Source organism: Coregonus lavaretus (assembly GCF_964263955.1).
Source record: "Coregonus lavaretus genome assembly, contig: HAP1_SCAFFOLD_1131, whole genome shotgun sequence".
Classification (NCBI taxonomy): domain Eukaryota; kingdom Metazoa; phylum Chordata; class Actinopteri; order Salmoniformes; family Salmonidae; genus Coregonus; species Coregonus lavaretus.
Genome location: NW_028156288.1, coordinates 23,926 through 46,443, shown reverse-complemented (window position 1 = coordinate 46,443; position 22,518 = coordinate 23,926). Strand labels below are relative to the sequence as shown.

The 22,518-nt window shown below is 43.7% G+C and overlaps 1 protein-coding gene across 1 annotated transcript; it reads left to right on the top strand.

The window, feature by feature from the left end:
- The first annotated feature begins 13,550 nt into the window (after positions 1-13,550).
- Positions 13,551-22,064, top strand: LOC311126485 (uncharacterized protein). Its single transcript, XM_084200490.1, has 2 exons — positions 13,551-14,058; positions 20,821-22,064. The coding sequence occupies exons 1-2, from the start codon at positions 13,779-13,781 to the stop codon at positions 21,627-21,629; spliced, it is 1,089 nt and encodes a 362-aa protein (XP_084056616.1). The 5' UTR covers positions 13,551-13,778; the 3' UTR covers positions 21,630-22,064.
- The last annotated feature ends 454 nt before the right edge of the window (positions 22,065-22,518 follow it).

The window sequence follows — 22,518 nt, the reverse complement described above, 5'->3', positions numbered from 1 at the left end:
TATTGTGAATAGTCACATGTACAGGGTTGCAGGTGGTCATTATTGTGAATAGTCACATGTACAGGGTTGCAGGTGGTCATTATTGTGAATAGTCACATGTACAGGGTTGCAGGTCATTTTTGTGAATAGTCACATGTACATGGTTGCAGGTGGTCATTATTGTGAATAGTCACATGTACAGGGTTGCAGGTGGTCATTATTGGGGATTATTGTGAACATCTTTGATGTGTCTGGGTGGCTTAATACCCCATACACAGCATCATTATTAACATAGGAAGGGTTAGTCATTCAAAAAAATCATGTTAACTGCTATTATTTTACAGTCCATATCACTTATTAAGTGATTTCTTACCACCAACTTTACTTATGAACTAATTTAGGCTTACCTAAACAAAGGGGGTGAATACTTATGCAATGACTATATTTTAGTTATTTGTTTGTACAAATTTGTAGAATTTTGTTTTCACTTTCACATTATGGAGTATTTTGTGTAGATCAATTACAAAAAATTATAATCAAATCTATTTCAATCCCACTTTTTAAAGCAACATAATGTGAAAAAAGTTATAGTGTGTGTAGACTTTCCTTAGGAACTGTATAGCCTAATAATATTTAGGAAGTTAATTTCCTTGGGAAGATAACTGCCGTGCTTATCTGTCCATTCATATATAGACTACTCTATTTAATTGAGACCATACGCTCACCTAATCTGGCACGCCCAACTAGGAGAGGAGAGGTATGGCTGCTGAACTAGGAGAGGAGAGGTATGGCTGCTGAACTAGGAGAGGAGAGGTATGGCTGCTGAACTAGGAAAGGAGAGGTATGGCTGCTGAACTAGGACAGGAGAGGTATGGCTGCTGAACTAGGAGACGAGAGGTATGGCTGCTGAACGAGGAGAGGAGAGGTATGGCTGCTGAACTAGGAGAGGAGAGGTATGGCTGCTGAACTAGGAGAGGAGAGGTATGGCTGCTGAACTAGGAGAGGAGAGGTATGGCTGCTGAACTAGGAGAGGAGAGGTATGGCTGCTGAACTAGGAGAGGAGAGGTATGGCTGCTGAACTTGAAACAGCAAGAAAGATGAGCGGTCCGTTGCACTTTCTCTTGACCTACGTTTTGCACGTAGGATATAGCCTGTCTTTTAGGAGCGGGAATATTTTCAGTCAGAGACAAATAAATGGATAATTCATATATATTGAGAAGGAGAAGACTCAACGCTCGATCCCCATGTTGCGCCTTTTGCTTTATATTGATAATCACATTTTGGGATTTCACCTCGACTCACGCTGGTTGAGCGTCCCCAACTTCTTTCTATTAACAGACACTGTAGTAAACTATAGCCTAATTATATTTAAGTGAATTTCCTTGGAAAGATAACTGCCACGTGATTTATTCGCCCATTCATAGGTAGCCTGGTAGGCTAGTGTGTGAATAATTTGACAGAGGTGCTTTTAGTACAATAGCTAGGCTAACGCATACACAGCAGAAAGACACCGTTTCCAAATAATCTGCGGAACAAGTATATTTATCACAACGTTTTCTGTCTGACTGCCCTCAACGTGAAAAATTCGGACCGCGCTGCAATGATCTCTGTCGGAGCCCGCAGCCCTCTACCTCCAAACGTCTTTGTTGTACCATTTGAAAGTGGAAAGAAATATATACAGTTCCAGTCAAAAGTTTGGACACACCTACTCATTCAAGGGTTTTTCTTTATTTTTAGGTTGTAGAATAATAGTGAAGACATCAACACTATGAAATAACACATATGGAATGATGTAGTAACCAAGAAAGTGTTAAACAAATCAGAATATATTTTATATTTGAGATTCTTCAAAGTAGCCACCCTTTGCTTTGATGACAGCTTTGCACACTCTTGGCATTCTCTCAACCATCTTCATGAGGTAGTCACCTGGAATATATTTTGATTTGTTTAACACTTTGTTGGTTACAGCATGATTCCATATGTGTTATTTCATAGTTTTTATGTTATTACATTTTAGTACATTTGTCAGCCAAAACATGACACCCACCCTTTTTTTCATGTGTTCTATCGCAAACTGTCATTAACATAAAGCTTTCCAACGTAACATCAACTATCCAATCAAAGCCACATTGACAATTTGAAATTAGCACATCGATTACAAAAAAAATCTATTTAATATATTTAAATCCCACATTGTAATGTAACAAAATGTGAAAAAGGTTCAAGGGAGTGCAGACGTTCTAAAGGCAATGTATTATATTAGGTTAACGTTTCAAAATAGTCTCTAATGCATATCCTGTAGATCAGATCAAATAGCCTGAAGATCAGATCAAATAGCCTGTAGATCAGATCAAGGAACGCTGTCTATACTTCCATCCCTTTGATTATTGGCTGATTCCATCGCCAGTAATGCCCAAAAATATTCTTGGAATTCTCACATAGAAAGTAATTGGAGTCTGTTATAATGAGTTTCTAGGGTGTTCAAAGAATCAAGGATATACTTAGACATTCTGTATTTAATGATCGGTACTGGGTTAGAAACACCAACGGACATAGCTTTGCCATTTTGCTGTTTCCAACTAACTAACAAAGAAGACTCTCTACCTTTTTATATACCCTCTTGGTCCTCCTTCCTTTCACATCCATCCGGAAACCATCATAGGCCACCCTGTCCCTGTTCCTATTACCCTTTGACCTCAGGTCACTACATCCTGTCCATCACTCACACTACCCTGACCATCACTAATCTACTTTGACATAAGGAATGTAGACTTCCTGGCACCAGACTAATTATCTAGTAACTCTAACTCTGTCCCCACAATACCATGACATTGCATCATTACAGAGTCTAAAATAAAAAATAAGCTAAATAAATTTGCCCTTTTTTCCCCGATAGGGAATGTCCTATTGGTCTGAAGTGTAAGATATTGGTTTGTCCCGTGGGAGCCCCGGGTTCATATCGTGCGTGTTACATACAGTTACAATATTTGAGCGCTGGAAATCTGCGTAGCAAGCAAACAGACAATGTGTATTATTTTTTACATGCTGTGAAAGTAATACTCACTTTTAGGAACGGGTAATCGTTTACAATGGGTAAAAAGTTGCAAGCTATATCATGAACCCATTGTTGAAAAACACATTTTTGTTTGGTAACTTCCTGTTGTTCAACGGACCGGAATGAAGAAGCAGTGTTTGGAAAAAATGTATTTGGTGTCCATTAAGTCTTAAACAGCAAGGGGGCATTGTTTCCACTCCGTTGTGGCCGTCACCATGTAAATGCAAGACCTCATCATACCATTGTTGTGTTGTTTTACCCTCAGTGTACTAATATGAGAACTTCACTACCCTCCTTTTGGGATTTACAGGAAACACCTATCCCACCCCCCTCCTCCCTCCAACCCTCCTCCCCCCCCCCCCCCCTCTTGGGGTCCCCAGGTCGTGCCTCTCCTGGTAACTTACTGCTGGGTCTGAAGAGGGTGTCTGTGCTGCTGGTCGACTGCAGGAAAACACCGGGACTGAGTGGGTTTATGCACTTACATACATTTATTTTGGGACACTCCCTAGATGTCCTTAATTACCATTAAATACAATCACTAACCTTCTTAAAATGTAGAATCATTAGAAGCACTCCTACCCCATTGGTTACATTGATGATTTTAACCCATCCAAAATGCTCAAATCTGATCACAAGAGTTTGGAAAGCTGGGCCTTGAACTAACTTCGATATGAAGAAGGAACCCTAACTGTCTGTCTTTGTTTCACAGGGGACAGCCCTAACCGTCGCTCTCTCAGTAGAAGGGGCTTATCATCTGGGGAAGCTAACCAACATCATGATGCTGATGAGGCAGAGAAGAGTCTCTCCAGATCAGAACACCTCAAGAAACACCAGCAGAGACTTACAGGGAAGAAACCTCACTGCTGCTTTGACTGTGGAAAGAGTTTCACCTCTTCAGCAAATCTTAATACACACCAGAGAATACACACAGGAGAGAAGCCTTACAGCTGTGATCAATGTGGGAAGAGTTTTCCTAGATCAGACCAGCTGGTAATACACCAGAGAACACACACAGGAGAGAAACCGTACCACTGCTCAGACTGTGGGAAGAGTTTTCCTAGATCAGACCAGCTGGTAATACGCCAGAGAACACACACTGGAGAGAAACCATACCACTGTTCTGACTGCGGAATGAGCTTAGCCACTTCACAAGGACTTCTGCTACACAAGAGAATACACACAGGAGAGAAGCCTTTTGGTTGTGATCAGTGTGGGAAGAGTTTTCCTAGATCAGACCAGCTGGTAATACACCAGAGAACACACACTGGAGAGAAGCCATACCACTGTTCTGACTGCGGAATGAGCTTAGCCACTTCACAAGGACTTCTGCTACACAAGAGAATACACACAGGAGAGAAGCCTTACCACTGCTCAGACTGTGGGCATAGTTGTACTACTTCAGGGTATTTAAAAGTTCACCAGAGAATACACACTGGAGAGAAGCCTTTTGGTTGTGATCAGTGTGGGAAGAGATTCATTCATTCAGGACACCTGGCTAGACACAAGAGAATACACACAGGAGAGAAGCCTTTTGGTTGTGATCAGTGTGTGAAGAGGTTCACTCAGTCAGGAAACCTGGATTTACACAAGAGAATACACACAGGAGAGAAACCTTATAGCTGTGATCAATGTGGGAAGAGATTCATTCAGTCAGGAAACCTGGATTTACACAAGAGAATACACACAGGAGAGAAGCCTTTTGGTTGTGATCAGTGTGGGAAGAGATTCACTCAGTCAGGAAGCCTGGTTGAACACAAGAGAATACACACAGGAGAGAAGCCTTTTGGTTGTGATCAATGTGGGAAGATTTTCACTCAGTCAGGGCACCTGGCTAGACACAAGAGAATACACACAGGAGAGAAGCCTTTTGGTTGTGATCAATGTGGGAAGATTTTCACTCAGTCAGGACACCTGGCTGGACACAAGAGAAAACACCACACTGTTGGGTAACCTTTCCACTGTTGGTATCTCAGTCCAGTTAATGGTAGACTAGTGTACATACACCGGAGAGAAGCCCTACAGGGTGAGTTTTGCCACCTCAAGCGTTCTTAATGTGGCCTTCCTTAGTGTAATTTGATGTACTGTCAACAAGGGGTCCACCCTCTGATAACTTTAACTATCCATTATTTCCAGATTTCTATTAATTGAAGTCTACCAGCCAACTCACCATGATAAACCCTGTCTACCAGCCAACTCACCATGATAAACCCTGTCTACCAGCCAACTCGCCATCACCATGATGAACCCTGTCTACCATCCAACTCACCATGATCAACCCCGTCTACCATCCAGCTCACCTTATTTTGAAATGACATGATATTGTTTGGCAGAATGAACAATATATTCCCAAACTGCGTTACCCACTCCAGTCAGCAGATGACGATGTGAGTCTTTCAATAACTTTTTCCTCCAGTGGACAGGACGCTTTTTCAACACGGACTCATCAGCCGCCTTGGTAGCTTGCTAGCAAACAAACAAACCGCAAAGTTTGCTGCTTCAGTGTTTTTAGATATTTTACTCAGATGTTACTATGGTATACTGAAGTATAATTACAAGCATTTCATAAATGTCAAAGGCTTTTATTGACAATTACATTAAAGTTTATGCAATGAGTTAATATTTGCAGTGTTGACCCTTCTATTTCAAGACCTCTGCAATGGCATGCTGTCAATTAACTTCTGGGCCACATCCTGACTGATGGCAGCCCATTCTTGCCTAATCAATGCTTGGAATTTGTCAGAATTGGTGGGTTTTTGTTTGTCCACCCGCCTCTTGAGGATTGACCACAAGTTCTCAATGGGATTAAGGTCTGGGGAGTTTCTTGGCCCATGGACCGAACATTTCGATGTTTTGTTCCCCGAGCCACTTAGTTATCACTTTTGCCAAGGTGCTCCATCATGCTGGAAAGGGCATTGTTTGTCACCAAACTGTTCTTGGATGGTTGGGAGAAGTTGCTCTCTGAGGATGTGTTGGTACCATTCTTTATTCATGGCTGTGTTCTTAGGCAAAATTGTGAGTGAGTCCACTCCCTTGGCTGAGAAGCAACCCCACACATGAATGGTCTCAGGATGCTTTACTGTGGGCATGACACAGGACTGATGGTAGCGCTCACCTTGTCTTCTCCGGACAAGCTTTTTTCCGGATGCCCCAAACAATCGGAAAGGGGATTCATCAGAGAAAATGACTTTACCCCAGTCCTCAGCAGTTCAATCCCTGTACCTTTTGCAGAATATCAGTCTGTCCCTGATGTTTTTCCTGGAGAGTAGTGGCTTCCTCGCTGCCCTTCTTAACACCAGGCCATCCTCCAAAAGTCTTTGCCTCACTGTGCGTGCAGATGCACTCACACCTGCCTGCTGCCATTCCTGAGCAAGCTCTGCACTGGTGGTGTACCGATCCCGCAGCTGAATCAACTTTAGGAGACGGTCCTGGCGCTTGCTGGACTTTCTTGGGCGCCCTGAAGCCTTCTTCACAACAATTGAACCTCTTGCCTTGAAGTTCTTGATGATCCGATAAATGGTTGATTTAGGTGCAATCTTACTAGCAGCAATATCCTTTGCCTGTGAAGCCATTTTTGTGCAAAGCAATGATGACGGCACGTGTTTCCTTGCAGGTAACCATGGCTAACAGAGGAAGAACAATGATTTCAAGCACCACCCTCCTTTTTAAAGCTTCCAGTCTGTTATTCTAACTCAATCAGCATGACAGGGTGATCTCCAGCCTTGTCCTCGTCAACACTCACCTGTGTTAACGAGAGAATCACTGACATGATGTCAGCTGGTCCTTTTGTGGCAGGGCTGAAATGCAGTGGAAATGTTTTTTGGGTTTTAAGTTCATTTTCATGGCAAAATGCAATGAATTGCAATTCATCTGATCACTCTTCATAACAGTCTGGAGTATATGCAAATTGCTATCATAAAAACTGAAGCAGCAGACTTTGTGACCCAAATATTAATTTTCATTCTCAACTTTTGACCACGACTGTATATTAACAGCAGGGTTTTAAACACAGTCTGTGTGCTTACTAGTTATTACATGTCATATACAGTTGAAGTCGGAAGTTTACATACACTTAGGTTGGATTCATTAAAAGTCGTTTTTCAACCACTCCTCAAATTTCTTGTTTACAAACTATAGTTATGGCAAGTCGGTTAGGACATCTACTTTGTGCGTGACACATGACATTTTTCCAACAATTGTTTACAGACAGATTATTTAACTTATAATTCACTATATCACAATTCCAGTGGGTCAGAAGTTTACATACACTATGTTGACTGTGGCTTTAAACAGCTTGGAAAATTCCAGAAAATGATGTCATGGTTTTAGAAGCTTCTGATAGGCTAATTGACATAATTTGAGTCAATTGGAAGTGTACCTGTGGATGTATTTCCAGGCCTGAGGGTGGATATCTGATTAACAGCAGTGAGTTTTAACTATCCCAAAGCCTAGGACCAAGAGGCATGGAGAGGCAGCCTTTAGTTACTATGCCTCCCAGCCTCTGGAATAGCCAGAGAACCTGAGGGGGAACGAAACTGTGGCATTTTAAAAAATAGATCTTAAAACACACCTTTTTAGTGGTGCTTTTCCTCAGGGTGCTGTTTAGTCTTGCATTTTTTATTGTAATTCTTTCGTTTTTTTATCCTCTTATATTTGTGTAGTAAATATTTAGTTTTATTTTAATTGTTTTTTAGTTTTTTTCCTGTGAAGCACATTGTGTTCAATTCCATGTCTGAAATGTGCTGTATAAATAAAGCTTGATTTGATTCTCTATGGTGTTATTAGGTCCCTAATATTGAGTTAGGCCTATAAGGTAAGATAGACTGATATGATTGAAATCTCTATGGTGTTATTGAATTGAAACAACAAGGCACTCAACCCCGTGGATTATTGTACAACTAATAGCTGTTCTCTAACATGACGAATAACACACAACTAACGTTGCCGGAGAGATTCAACCACAAAGACCAGGGAAGTTTTCCAATGCCTCGCAAGGAAGGGCACCTATGGGTAGACGACATTGAATATTCCTTCATTCATTACACTTTGGATGGTGTATCAATATAGCCAGCCTCTACAAAGATAGAGACATCCTTCCTAACTCAGTTGCCGGAGAGGAAGGAAACCACTCAGGGATTTCACAATGAGGCGAATGCTGACTTTTAAACAGTTACAGAGTTTAATGGCTGTGATAGGAGAAAACTGAGAATGGATCAACAACATTGTAGTTACTCCACAATACTAACCTAAATGACAGAGTGAAAAGAAGGAAGCCTGTACATAATAAAAAATATTCCAAAACATGCATCCTGTTTGCAACAAGGAACTACAGTAATAATGCAAAAAAATGTGGCAAAGCAATTAACTTTTTGTCCTGAATACAAAGTGTTATGTTAGGGGCAAATCCAATCGAACACATTACTGACTACCACTTTTCAAATGTTCAAGCTTAGTGGTGGCTGCATCATGTTATGGGTATGCTTGTAATCATTAAGGACTGGAGAGTTTTTCAGGATAAGAATATATGGAATGGTGCTAAGCACAGGCAAAATCCTAGAGGAAAACCTGGTTCAGTCTGCTTCCACCAGACACTGGGAGATGCATTCACCTTTCAGCAGGACAATAACCTAAAACACAAGGCCAAATCTACGCTGGAGTTGCTTACCAAGAAGATAATGAATGTTCCTGAGTGGCCGAGTTACAATTTTGACTTAAATCTACTTGAAAATCTATGGCAAGACCTGAAAATTGTTGTCTAGCAGTGGAGGCTCCTCTGAGTAGGAAAGGGATGAGAACCATCCTCCTCAGTGAATTTCATAAAAATGGTAAAACATTGAAAAAGTCATACTTTATAGATAAAACTATACTAAATATATTCACCTGTCACCAAAATAATTAATTAAAACACACTGTTTTGCAATGAATTTCTACAGTAGCCTCAAAAGCACTCTGTACGATAGCACAACTCCCATCAAGCTAGCTGGCTAGTTTAGTTACTCAAACACGCTGCTCCAACAGAGTGATGCAATGTTAGCTAGCTGGCTAGTTTAGTTACTCAAACACCCGGCTCAAACAGAGGGATGCTATGTTAGCTAGCTGGCTAGTTTAGGTACTGAAACACCCTGCTCCAACAGAGGGATGCTATGTTAGCTAGCTGGCTAGTTTAGTTACTCAAACACCCTGCTCCAACAGAGGGATGCTATGTTAGCTAGCTGGCAAGTTTAGTTACTCAAACACCCTGCTCCAATAGAGGGATGCTATGTTAGCTAGCTGGCTAGTTTAGTTACTCAAACACCCTGCTCCAACAGAGGGATGCTATGTTAGCTAGCTGGCTAGTTTACTTACTCAAACACCCGGCTCAAACAGAGGGATGCTATGTTAGCTAGCTGGCTAGTTTATTTACTCAAACACCCGGCTCAAACATATAAACATATCTGAATTTGACCATTAGAAACTCTTGTTTGCAACTGTTGGACAAATTATTACACCCTAGATAAGCTATTTGCAGGCAAGAGTGTGCAAGGCGGTATTGAGTCACTGTCCGTATGTCACCTACGTTGTAAACTTTCATTCATAGACTAGGTTGTAGCAACCTCATGATGGGTATTGGGAAATGTTGAGTATCATGTAGTACCCTAAACCTATCGATGTTACATTGAACTGGGTGAATGGAATATGAATGACAGTCATCCAACATGCTGTAATAGAAATAAGGCCATGCTCATTAAAAAATAAATAATGGTCCTCCCTCATCTTACATTTACATTACATTTTAGTCATTTAGCAGACGCTCTTATCCAGAGCGACTTACAGGAGCAATTAGGGTTAAGTGCCTTGCTCAAGGGCACATTAACGTCATTTAGCAGACGCTCTTAGCCAGAGCGACTCACAAATTGGTGCGTTCACCCTATAGCCAGTGGGATAACCACTTTACAATTGGGGGGGGGGGGGGGGGTAGAAGGATTCCTTTATCCTATCCCAGGTATTCCTTAAAGAGGTGGGGTTTCAAATGTCTCCGGAAGGTGGTGAGTGACTCCGCTGTCCTGGCGTCGTGAGGGAGCTTGTTCCACCATTGGGGTGCCAGAGCAGCGAACAGTTTTGACTGGGCTGAGCGGGAACTATGCTTCCGCAGAGGAAGGGGAGCCAGCAGGCCAGAGGTGGATGAGCGCAATGCCCTTGTTTGGGTGTAGGGACTGATCAGAGCCTGAAGGTACAGAGGTGCCGTTCCCCTCACTGCTCCATAGGCAAGCACCATGGTCTTGTAGCGGATGCGAGCTTCAACTGGAAGCCAGTGGAGTGTGCGGAGGAGGGGGGTGACGTGAGAGAACTTGGGAAGGTTGAACACCAGACGGGCTGCGGCATTCTGGATGAGTTGTAGGGGTTTAATGGCACAGGCAGGGAGGCCAGCCAACAGCGAGTTGCAGTAGTCCAGACGGGAGATGACAAGTGCCTGGATTAGGACCTGTGCCGCTTCCTGTGTAAGGCAGGGTCGTACTCTCCGAATGTTGTAGAGCATGAACCTGCAGGAGCGGGTCACCGCCTTGATGTTGGCGGAGAACGACAGGGTGTTGTCCAGGGTCACGCCTAGGCTCTTCGCACTCTGGGAGGAGGACACAGCGGAGTTGTCAACCGTGATGGCGAGATCATGGAACGGGCAGTCCTTCCCCGGGAGGAAGAGCAGCTCCGTCTTGCCAGGGTTCAGCTTGAGGTGGTGATCCGTCATCCATACTGATATGTCTGCCAGACATGCAGAGATGCGATTCGCCACCTGGTTATCAGAAGGGGGAAAGGAGAAGATTAGTTGTGTATCATCAGCGTAGCAATGATAGGAGAGACCATGTGAGGATATGACAGAGCCAAGTGACTTGGTGTATAGGGAGAAAAGGAGAGGGCCTAGAACTGAGCCTTGGGGGACACCAGTGGTGAGAGCACGTGGTGCGGAGACAGCTTCTCGCCACGCCACTTGGTAGGAGCGACCGGTCAGGTAGGACGCAATCCAGGAGTGAGCCGCGCCGGAGATGCCCAGCTCGGAGAGGGTGGAGAGGAGGATCTGATGGTTCACAGTATCAAAGGCAGCAGACAGGTCTAGAAGGACAAGAGCAGAGGAGAGAGAGTTAGCTTTAGCAGTGCGGAGAGTCTCCGTGACACAGAGAAGAGCAGTCTCAGTTGAATGACCAGTCCTGAAACCTGATTGGTTTGGATCAAGAAGGTCATTCTGAGAGAGATAGCAAGAGAGTTGGCTAAAGACGGCACGCTCAATAGTTTTGGAAAGAAAAGAGAGAAGGGATACTGGTCTGTAGTTGTTGACATCAGTGGGGTCGAGTGTTGGTTTTTTGAGAAGGGGAGCAACTCTCGCTCTCTTGAAGACGGAAGGGACATGGCCGGCGGTCAAGGATGAGTTGATCAGCGAGGTGAGGTAGGGGAGAAGGTCACCGGAGATGGTCTGGAGAAGGGAGGAGGGGATGGGGTCAAGCGGGCAGGTTGTTGGGCGGCCTGCAGTCACAAGTCGCAGGATTTTATCTGGAGAGAGAGGGGAGAAAGAAGTCAAAGCATAGGGTAGGGCAGTATGAGCAGGACCAGCAGTGTCATTAGACTTAACAAACGAGGATCGGATGTCGTCAACCTTCTTTTCAAATCTTAAATGGCACTTACGGCCACTGTTGTCTAGCAATGATCAACAACCAATTTGACAGAGCGTGAAGAAGTTGTAAAATAATAATGGGGAAATGTTGCACAATCCAGGTTTAGAAAGCTCTTAGAGACTTACCCAGAAAGACTCAACTGTAACCGCTGCTAAAAGGTGCTTCTATAAAGTATTGACTCAGGTGTGAATACGTACACTACCGGTCAACATATTTAGAACACCTAATCATTTAAGGGTTTTTCTTTAATTTGACTATTTTCTACATTGTAGACTAATAGTGAAGACATCAAAACTATGAAATAACACATATGGAATCATGTAGTAACCAAAAAAGTGTTAAACAAATCAAAATATGTTTTATATTTGAGATTCTTCAAATAGCCACCCTTTGCCTTGATGACAGCTTTGCACACTCTTGTCATTCTCTCAACCAGCTTCACCTGGAATGCTTTTCCAACAGTCTTGAAGGAGTTCCCACATATGCTGAGCACTTGTTGGCTGCTTTTCCTTCACTCTGCGGTCTGACTCATCCCAAACCATCTCAATTTGGTTGAGGTTGGGGAATTGTGGAGGCCTGGTTATCTGAAGCAGCAGTTACATCACTTTCCTTGGTAAATTAGCCCTTACACAGCCTGGAAGTGGGTCATTGTCCTGTTGAAAAACAAATGATAGTCCAACTAAGTTCAAACCAGATGGGATGGTGTATTGCTGCAGAATGCTGTGGTAGCCATGTTGGTTAAGTGTGCCTTGAATTCTAAATAAATCACAGACAGTGTCACCAGTAAAGCACCCCCACACCATAACACCTCCTCCTCCATGCTTTACGGTGGGAAATACATATGCGGAGATCATCCGCCAAAGCCTATTCTCCCTCAGGAGACTGAAAATATTTGGCATGGGTCCTCAGATCCTCAAAAAAATATACAGCTGCACAATCGAGAGCATACTGACTGGTTGCATCTCAGACTGTTATGGCAACTGCTTGGCCTCCGACCGCAAGGCACGACAGAGGGTAGTGCGTACGGCCCAGTACATCACTGGGGCCAAGCTTCCTGCCATCCAGGACCTCTATACCAGGCGGTGTCAGAGGAAGGCCCTCAACATTGTCAAAGACTCCAGCCACCCTAGTCATAGACTGTTCTCTCTGCTACCGCACGGCAAGCGGTACCGGAGTGCCAAGTCTAGGTCCAAAAGACTTCTCAACAGCTTCTACCCCCATCCAATAAGACTCCTGAATAGCTAATCATGGCTACCTGGACTATTTACACTGCCCCCCCACCCCAGCTTTTTACGCTGCTGCTACTCTGTTAATTATTTATGCATAGTCACTTTAACTCTACCCACATGTACGTATTACTTCAACTACCTCAACTAGCCTGTGCCCCCGCATATTGACTCTGCACCTGTACCCCCCTGTATATAAAGCCTCCCTACTATTATTTTATTTTACTTCTGCTCTTTTTTTCTCAACACTTTTTTGTTGTTTTATTTTACTTTTTTATAAAAAATAAATGCACTGTTGGTTAAGGGCTGTAAGTAAGCATTTCACTGTAATGTCTGCACCTGTTGTATTTGGCGCATGTGGCCAATAAAATTTGATTTGATTATGACAGGATTTATTTATAATATACATATGGCCTATTCATAACAGGGTTGATTCATAATGTACAAATCCCTATTCAGCTTCTACATCTGCGTAGAGGAAATTATTATCTGTAAGAAGTAAGAGAACTGGTTATTTACCAATTATTTGTTTACATTGTTTGCCAGAATATAGTTTTTGTTCAACTGTGTTACCCACTCCAGTCAGCAGATGGCGATGTGAGTCTTTCAGGTGATGATTCTTGCGTGACGTATATTCTAGTGGACGGGACGGGACGCTTTTTCAGCAACAACAATTCAGCCGCCTTGGTAGCTTGCTAGCCAACATAAAACCAAAACATTGAAGCTCTTTAAACCATTTTTGTGTATATTAACATCAGTGTTTTAAACACTCTGTCTGTGTATTTACCAGTTACTCCATTTGATTTCATATTTACGTTATTAGCTATCTGGCTAAGTAACACTAGGCTAATGCTAACTAGCTAGATAACATCCCCGACCATGAGCTCACTAAGCTACTCTCCTCCTGCTAAAGAAGAGGTCTGCTGGACGGAGAAAGAAGCTCTCATGAAAGAGGAGAGGGAAGAGGAGGCTGTTACAGTTAAACAAGAAGTAGAGAGTGAAGCTGTTACCGTGAAAGAAGAGGAAGAAGTTACAGTGAAAGAAGAGGAAGAAGCTTTCAGAGTGAAAGAGGAGGATGCAGTTTTTGGAATGAAGGAGGAAGGGGAGATTACTGTCACATTGGAGGAAGAAGAGGAGACTGGAGAGCTGATTAACACCAGTAAGTAGTATTTTAAAAACAGTGGCACAAACTCTGTAGTTGTTGAACTATTGAACTAATGTGTCGTCTTAAAGACTGCGGTCAAGTGATCCGTCATTCGCAAAACGTGGTCAAGCCACCCACCCTTCTGTTTCCGCCTGAATTTTCTTACCGAATAGATACCACTTAACTGTACCGCGTGTTTTCTGGGAGGGAAACTGAGTCGGATGCTCTCTAATGCTCCAACAGAAACGATAGCTACAAATCATTCCAAGCAAACAGTTTGAGACAAACTTATTCAATCTTTCATATTCAAAATGATACCAAATCGTTAATTTTATTTTCGCACCTTATAAAAATTACTTTGATATCACGGGTAGAGTGATGCTGCAGAGGTTGCAGTAGCCTAACGTTGGTCCTCTGTAGCTCAGCTGGTAGAGCACGGCGCTTGTAACGCCAAGGTAGTGGGTTCGATCCCCGGGACCACCCATACACAAAAAAAAAATGTATGCACGCATGACTGTAAGTCGCTTTGGATAAAAGCGTCTGCTAAATGGCATATTATTATTATGACTCTCCTGAGTGGCGCAGTGGTCTAAGGCACTGCATCGCAGTGCTAGCTGTGCCACTAGAGGTCCTGGTTCGAATCCAGGCTCTGTCGCAGCCGGCCGCGACCGGGAGACCCATGGGCGGCGCACAATTGGTCCAGCGTCGTCCAGGGTAGGGGAGGGAATGGCCGGCAGGGATGTAGCTCAGTTGATAGAGCATGGTGTTTGCAACGCCAGGGGTGTGGGTTCGTTTCCCACGGGGGGCCAGTAAAAAAATTAATATATACTTATATATGTATTCACTAACTGTAAGTCGCTCTGGATAAGAGCGTCTGCTAAATGACTAAAAATGTAAAAAATGTTTAGGAAATGTTAAATTGTCAAAGCAAGATGTGTTTACGGTCATGATACACACACAGGAAGATCTAAATGAGCTTGATATGTTTTTAGTAAATCATGAATCCAGTGTGATGACCGTTGCTTACCATACGATCTCCATATTAAAATATGGGTTAATATAATTACTTATTCTATATTACAGTTAACTTTGAAGTAAAATTGGATGATAAACATTTTGTCATGTCTGCCACTAGTACGTCACTAATCCATTTTCATTAACATGGCGTTATGCTGGCTTCAACATGGGGGAACACTAGTTTAAGGATTCAGACCCCTTAACTTTCTCCACATTTTGTTACGTTGAAGCCTTATTCTAAAATGGATTAAATCTTTTTTTCCCCTCATCAATCTACACACAATACCCCATAATGACAAACTGTTTTTGCTAGTTTATAAAGAAAAATACTGAAATATCACATTTCCATAAGTATTCAGACCCTTTACTCAGTCTTCTTGGCTATGACGCTACAACACAGCTATTTTCAGAATTTTCTGGATGAGTTGTAGGGGTTTAATGGCACAGGCAGGGAGGCCAGCCAACAGCGAGTTGCAGTAATCCAGACAGGAGATGACAAGTGCCTGGATTAGGACCTGTGCCGCTTCCTGTGTAAGGCAGGGTCGTACTCTCCGAATGTTGTAGAGCATGAACCTGCAGGAGCGGGTCACCGCCTTTGATGTTAGCGGAGAACGACAGGGTGTTGTCCAGGGTCACGCCAAGGCTCTTCGCACTCTGGGAGGAGGACACAACGGAGTTGTCAACCGTGATGGCGAGATCATGGAAAGGGCAGTCCTTCCCCGGGAGGAAGAGCAGCTCCGTCTTGCCAGGGTTCAGCTTGAGGTGGTGATCCGTCATCCATACTGATATGTCTGCCAGACATGCAGAGATGCGATTCGCCACCTGGTTATCAGAAGGGGGAAAGGAGAAGATTAGTTGTGTATCGTCAGCGTAGCAATGATAGGAGAGGCCATGTGAGGATATGACAGAGCCAAGTGACTTGGTGTATAGGGAGAAAAGGAGAGGGCCTAGAACTGAGCCCTGGGGGACACCAGTGGTGTGAGCACGTGGTGCGGAGACAGCTTCTCGCCACGCCACTTGGTAGGAGCGACCGGTCAGGTAGGACGCAATCCAGGAGTGAGCCGCGCCGGAGATGCCCAGCTCGGAGAGGGTGGAGAGGAGGATCTGATGGTTCACAGTATCAAAGGCAGCAGACAGGTCTAGAAGGACAAGAGCAGAGGAGAGAGAGTTAGCTTTAGCAGTGCGGAGAGCCTCCGTGACACAGAGAAGAGCAGTCTCAGTTGAATGACCAGTCCTGAAACCTGACTGGTTTGGATCAAGAAGGTCATTCTGAGAGAGATAGCAAGAGAGTTGGCTAAAGACGGCACGCTCAATAGTTTTGGAAAGAAAAGAAAGAAGGGATACTGGTCTGTAGTTGTTGACATCAGTGGGATCGAGTGTTGGTTTTTTGAGAAGGGGAGCAACTCTCGCTCTCTTGAAGACGGAAGGGACATGGCCAGCGGTCAAGGATGAGTTGATCAGCGAGGTGAGGTAGGGGAGAAGGTCACCGGAGATGGTCTGGAGAAGAGAGGAGGGGATGGGGTGAAGCGGGCAGGTTGTTGGGCAGCCTGCAGTCACAAGTCGCAGGATTTTATCTGGAGAGAGAGGGGAGAAAGAAGTCAAAGCATAGGGTAGGGCAGTGTGAGTAGGACCAGCAGTGTCATTAGACTTAACAAACGAGGATCGGATGTCGTCAACCTTCTTTTCAAAGTGGTTGACGAAGTCATCCACAGAGAGAGTGGAGGGGGGGGGGGGGGATTCAGGAGGGAGGAAAATGTGGGAAAGAGCTTCCTAGGGTTAGAGGCAGATGCTTGGAATTTAGAGTGGTAGAAAGTGGCCTTAGCAGCAGAAACAGATGAAGAAAATGTAGAGAGGAGGGAGTGAAAAGATGCCAGGTCGGCAGGGAGTTTAGTTTTCTTCCATTTCCGCTCCGCTGCCCGGAGCTCTGTTCTGTGAGCTCGCAATGAGTCATCAAGCCACGGAGCTGGAGTGGAGGACCGAGCCGGCCGGGAGGATAGGGGACACAGAGAGTCAAAGGATGCAGAAAGGGAGGAGAGGAGGGTTGAGGAGGCAGAATCAGGAGATTGGAGGGAGAAGGATTGAGCAGAGGGAAGAGATGATAGGATGGAAGAGGAGAGAGTAGTGGGAGAGAGAGAGCGAAGGTTGCGGCGGCGCATTACCATCTGTGTAGGGGCAGAGTGAGTAGTGTTGGAGGAGAGCGAGAGAGAAAAGGAAACAAAGTAGTGGTCGGAGACATGGAGGGGAGTTGCAGTGAGATTAGTAGAAGAGCAGCATCTAGTAAAGATGAGGTCAAGCGTATTGCCTGCCTTGTGAGTAGGGGGGGACAGTGAGAGGGTGAGGTCAAAAGAGGAGAGGAGTGGAAAGAAGGAGGCAGAGAGAAATGAGTCAAATGTGGACATAGGGAGGTTGAAATCCCCCAAAATTCTGAGGGGTGAGCCATCCTCAGGAAAGGAACTTATCAAGGCGTCAAGCTCATTGATGAACTCTCCAAGGGAACCTGGAGGGCGATAGATGACAAGGATATTAAGCTTAAATGGGCTAGTGACTGTGACAGCATGGAATTCAAATGAGGAGATAGACAGGTGGGTTAGGGGAAAAATTGAGAATGTCCACTTGGGAGAGATGAGGATTCCTGTGCCACCACCCCTCTGACCAGATGCTCTCGGGTATGCGAGAACACATGGTCAGACGAGGAGAGAGCAGTAGGAGTAGCAGTGTTTTCAGTGGTAATCCATGTTTCCGTCAGCGCCAGGAAGTCAAGGGACTGGAGGTTAGCATAGGCTGGGATGAAGTCAGCTTTGTTGGCAGCAGAACGGCAGTTCCAGAGGCTGCCTGAGACCTGGAACTCCAGGTGTGGGGTGCGTGCAGGGACCAGCAGGTTAGAGAGGCAGCAGCCACGCGGTGTGAGGCGTTTGTGTAGCCTGTGCAGAGAGGAGAGAACAGGGATAGGCAGAGGCATAGTTGACAGGCTGTAGCAAATGGCTACAATAATGCAGAGGAGATCGGAATGAAATGAACTAAACATCTGGAAGAGGAGAGAGCAGGGCCTCCCTCACCAAAACTTCCACCTCAGAAACTATAATTGTTTCACTGAACCACCCGAACAAAAACTCTCCCAACTTCCACCTTTAGAAATCAGAATTGTTGTGAACCACAGCGGTTCAATGTTTAAAGGAGTAGACTCAACCCACTTTATTCAGCTAGCTAACTATGACACCATAGCTAACTAGCATGCTAGCATCCAATAACACACAGTTTAGCACCAACACTTGGTCACAACAAACCACCAATAGTGTGTTAACACACTAAGCAGATAATTTGTGTCCGTGTCTAGTTCCTTTCATAACGCAGCAATAATTAAACGTTGGCTAGCTTAGCACAAATATATTGTATTTAGCTGCCACAGTACAGCACACAATGGCTACTGTGTTGACTCTGTTCGAAAAACGGCTAGCTAGCTAGCTTCGTGCTACACCGAAGACAATGCCAACCTACAGTAACTACCCACAACAGCCCACGATGCCTAACTATGACACCATAGCTAACTAGCATGCTAGCATCCAATAACACACAGTTTAGCACCAATACTTGGTTACAACAGACTACCAATAGTGTGTTAACACACTAAACAGATCATTCGTGTCCGTGTCTAGTTCCTTTCATAACGCAGCAATAATTAAACGTTGGCTAGCTAGCATAAGTATATTGTATTTAGCTACTACAGTACAGTTAGCTGGTCGTGTTGGCTAGCTAGCAATGGCCACTGTGTTGACTTTGTTTGAAGAACGGCTAGCTAGCTAGCTTCGTGCTAGACCCGGCACCGCCGAAAAACAATGCTAACCTACAGTAACTACCCACAACAGCCCACGATGCCTAACTATGACGCCATAGCTAACTAGCATGCTAGCATCCAATAACACACAGTTTAGCACCAATACTTGGTTACAACAAACTACCAATAGTGTGTTAACACACTAAACAGATAATTCGTGTCCGTGTCAAAAATTAAACGTTGGCTAGCTAGCACATTAACATTGGAAACAACTCTCCATCGTTGCTAAACGTTACCAGTAGCTACCCGCTAGCTAGCTAGCCTCATGCTTTCTCCGGGCTCCGCATTAAACAATACTTACCTACAATAATTACCTACGGAAACCTACAATAACTACCTAAATAAACTACCTACAATACCTAACTACAACTACCTACCTACGATCAAATGCATGGTTTAAGCTTTACTCAACACCATATAAGAAGCCAAGCTTACCTCAAGCTTACCTCCTGCTAGACTCCATAATGTTTCATCATTAGATGCTCCAGTCCTCCTTTAATACTCCATAATGTTTCATCATTAGATGCTACAGTCCTCCTTTAATACTCCATAATGTTTCATCATTAGATGCTACAGTCCTCCTTTAAGACTCCACAATGTTTCATCTGTAGGTGAAGCCTCCTTTAAGACTCCATAATGTTTCATCTGTTGGTGAAGCCTCCTTTAAGACTCCATAATGTTTCATCTGTAGGTGCTACAAAAGCAAAAATTGAAAGATGAGAATTGGTTTCATATTAATTGTATGAGTATGTAATTTCCCAAATGTTTTGTGGATACAATATACAGGTAACACTTGAGTCAATGAGGGATACAACGTATATTGAAAGCAGCTTCCACACAGCTGTGGTTCCTGAGTTAATTAAGTAATTAACATCCAGTCATGCTTAGGGTCATGTATAAAAATGCCCAGTTGACCATTATCTTGGCTACCATGGCTATAAGAAGAGATCTCAGAGACTTTGAAAGAGGTGTCTCAAAGGAGCGTAGGGGGTTTAAAGGGAGTTTGTGTCTCAGTCACTGGATCTCAACCCAATTTAACCCTTATGGGAGATTCTGGAGCGGCGCCTGAGACAGCGTTTTCCACCACCATCAACAAAACATAAAATGATTGAATTTCTCATCAAGGAATTGTGTCGCATCCCTCCAATAGAGCTCCAGAAACATGCAGAATCTATGCAAAGACACATTGAAGCTGTTGTGGGGTCCGAACGACCAAGACACTTTATGCTGGGGTTTCCTTTATTTTGGCAGTTACGACACTTTATGTTGGGGATTCCTTTATTTTGGTAGTTACGACGCTTTGTGTTGGGGATTCCTTTATTTTGGCAGGTATGACACTTTGTGTTGGGGATTCCTTTATCTTGGCAGGTATGACACTTTGTGTTGGGGATTCCTTACAGAGTCTGATTAACTTGTGGAAACCATTTTTCTGTCTCTGTTTGTAGCATGAATAAAGTTAGATGTATGGCGAGCCAGCGCTAACTAGCGTTAGTGAAATGACTGGACGTCTACAGGTATTCTATGCTACTGTTACTTGTAGACTTCTAGTCTTTGCGCTAACACTAGGGACCAGAATCTCTCAGTATCTGTAAGATGTTTCCCATCATAGAGTGGGCCTCCCAACAAAACATTATTAACAGTGGATCAAATGCAGCCTATGACATTGATTGAAATACTGTAGTCCTCAATATCTGTTATTCTAGTGCTCTGCTCAGCCTAAAAACATGACATTCCATGAGAGCAAGATTCTAGTTGGAGCTCTACATCTTTTGTTTTTCAAATTACACCAAGATTCTTTTAAATGAGACCTTTTTTTGTAAACTGGCCTCTGGTTTTTGAGGGATCTGGTTTGGATTCAACCTCCGAGCAAGAGAGTTGTGTAGGTTTCATTCAGGTCTCTATTTAAATAAACACTCTGTCTTTGGCAGGAGAAAGACCAGACTCAGAGGAACCAGAGACCTCCAAACCAGCAAGACCCCGCCACTGCTCCCACTGTGGAAAGGGTTTTAACAAGTTAGGGAACCTGAAACAACATGAGAGAATACAAGCAGGAGAAAAGCTGTACCACTGCTCCAAGTGTGGAAAGAGTTTTACCCAGTTAGGGCACCTGAAAGGCCACAAGGGATTGAACACAGGGGAGAAGCCTTACCACTGCTCCCTGTGCGTAAAGATATTTTCTTCATCAGGGTGCCTGAAAAGACATGAGAGGACGCACACAGGCGATAAACCTTTCCAATGCTCCCAGTGTGGAAAGAGTGTTTCCTTGTTAGGGAGCCTGAAAAGACATGAGAGGACACACACAGGAGATAAGCCTCACCACTGCACCCAGTGTGGAAAGAGTTTTAACCGGAAAGAATACCTGAAAGAGCATGAGAGAATACACACAGGGGAGAAGCGAGAGAAGCCTTTCCACTGCTCCCAGTGTGTAAAGAGTTTTTCCTCGTTAGCGAGCCTGAAAATACATGAGAGGACACACACAGGAGATAAGCCTCATCACTGCTCCCATTGTGGAAAGAGTTTTAACCTGAAAGGACACCTGAAACAGCATGAGAGAATACACACAGGGGAGAAGCCATACCACTGCTTCCAATGTGAAAATAGTTTTGCCTGGTTAGGGGACCTGAGAAGACATGAGAGGACGCACACAGGAGATAAGCCTCATCACTGCTCCCAGTGTGGAAAGAGTTTTAATCAGTTAGTTCACATGAGAAGACATGAGAATACACACAGGACATAAGGATGTAGGCTGCTGAACTGTAGGACATAGGAAGGATACTGAACAGTAGGACATAGGACAGATGTAGATCCAATACATGGTGGGTCAGTAGGCCATAGAGACTCTGAATGTGTCTTGTGTATTGACTTTCCAGTGTTTTCCGTACTGCATGTATTATAGTGGATTGAGTTTGTGGATTTGTTTGCTGGGTGCGTGTTTTGGTTTTTGCTCTAGCACAACTTATTCAGTTAACCAACTCATCATCAAGCTTTTCTGATTTGAATGGGCTGTGTAGTGTTAGAGGACCTGAGATGACATGAGAGAATACAGAGGCTTTGTTCTGACTGTTGTTTTGGACTGACAACTGTTCTGATTATTCTATTTTCCTTTAAGTTGTTGAAATGTTCCGTATTGACTGACCTTCATGTCTTAAAGTAATGATGGACTTTTCATTTCTCTTTGCTTATGTGAGCTGTTCTTGCCATAATATGGACTTGGTCTTTTACCAAATAGGGCCATCTTCTGTATACCACCCCTACCTTGGCACAACACAACTGATTGGCTGAAATGCATTAAGACGGAAAGAAATTCCACAAATGAACTTTTAACAAGGCACACCTGTTAATTGAAATGCATATATTTTGATTTAACACTGTTTTGGTTAATACATGATTCCATATGTGTTATTTCATTTTTTATTTATTTTTTATTTAACCTTTATTTAACCAGGTAAGCCAGTTGAGAACAAGTTCTCATTTACAACTGCGACCTGGCCAAGATAAAGCAAAGCAGTGCGATAAAAACAACAACACCGAGTTACATATGGGGTAAAACAAAACATAAAGTCAAAAATACAACAGAAAATATATATAGAGTGTGTGCAAATGTAGCAAGTTATGGAGGTAAGGCA

Excerpts from the sequence above, each read along its gene's own strand:
- LOC311126485 (XM_084200490.1), top strand. The coding sequence starts at position 13,779 with ATGAGCTCACTAAGCTACTCTCCTCCTGCTAAAGAAGAGGTCTGCTGG. Across the intron at positions 14,059-20,820 it reads TGGAGAGCTGATTAACACCA|GAGAAAGACCAGACTCAGAG; the intron begins GTAAGTAGTATT and ends TGTCTTTGGCAG.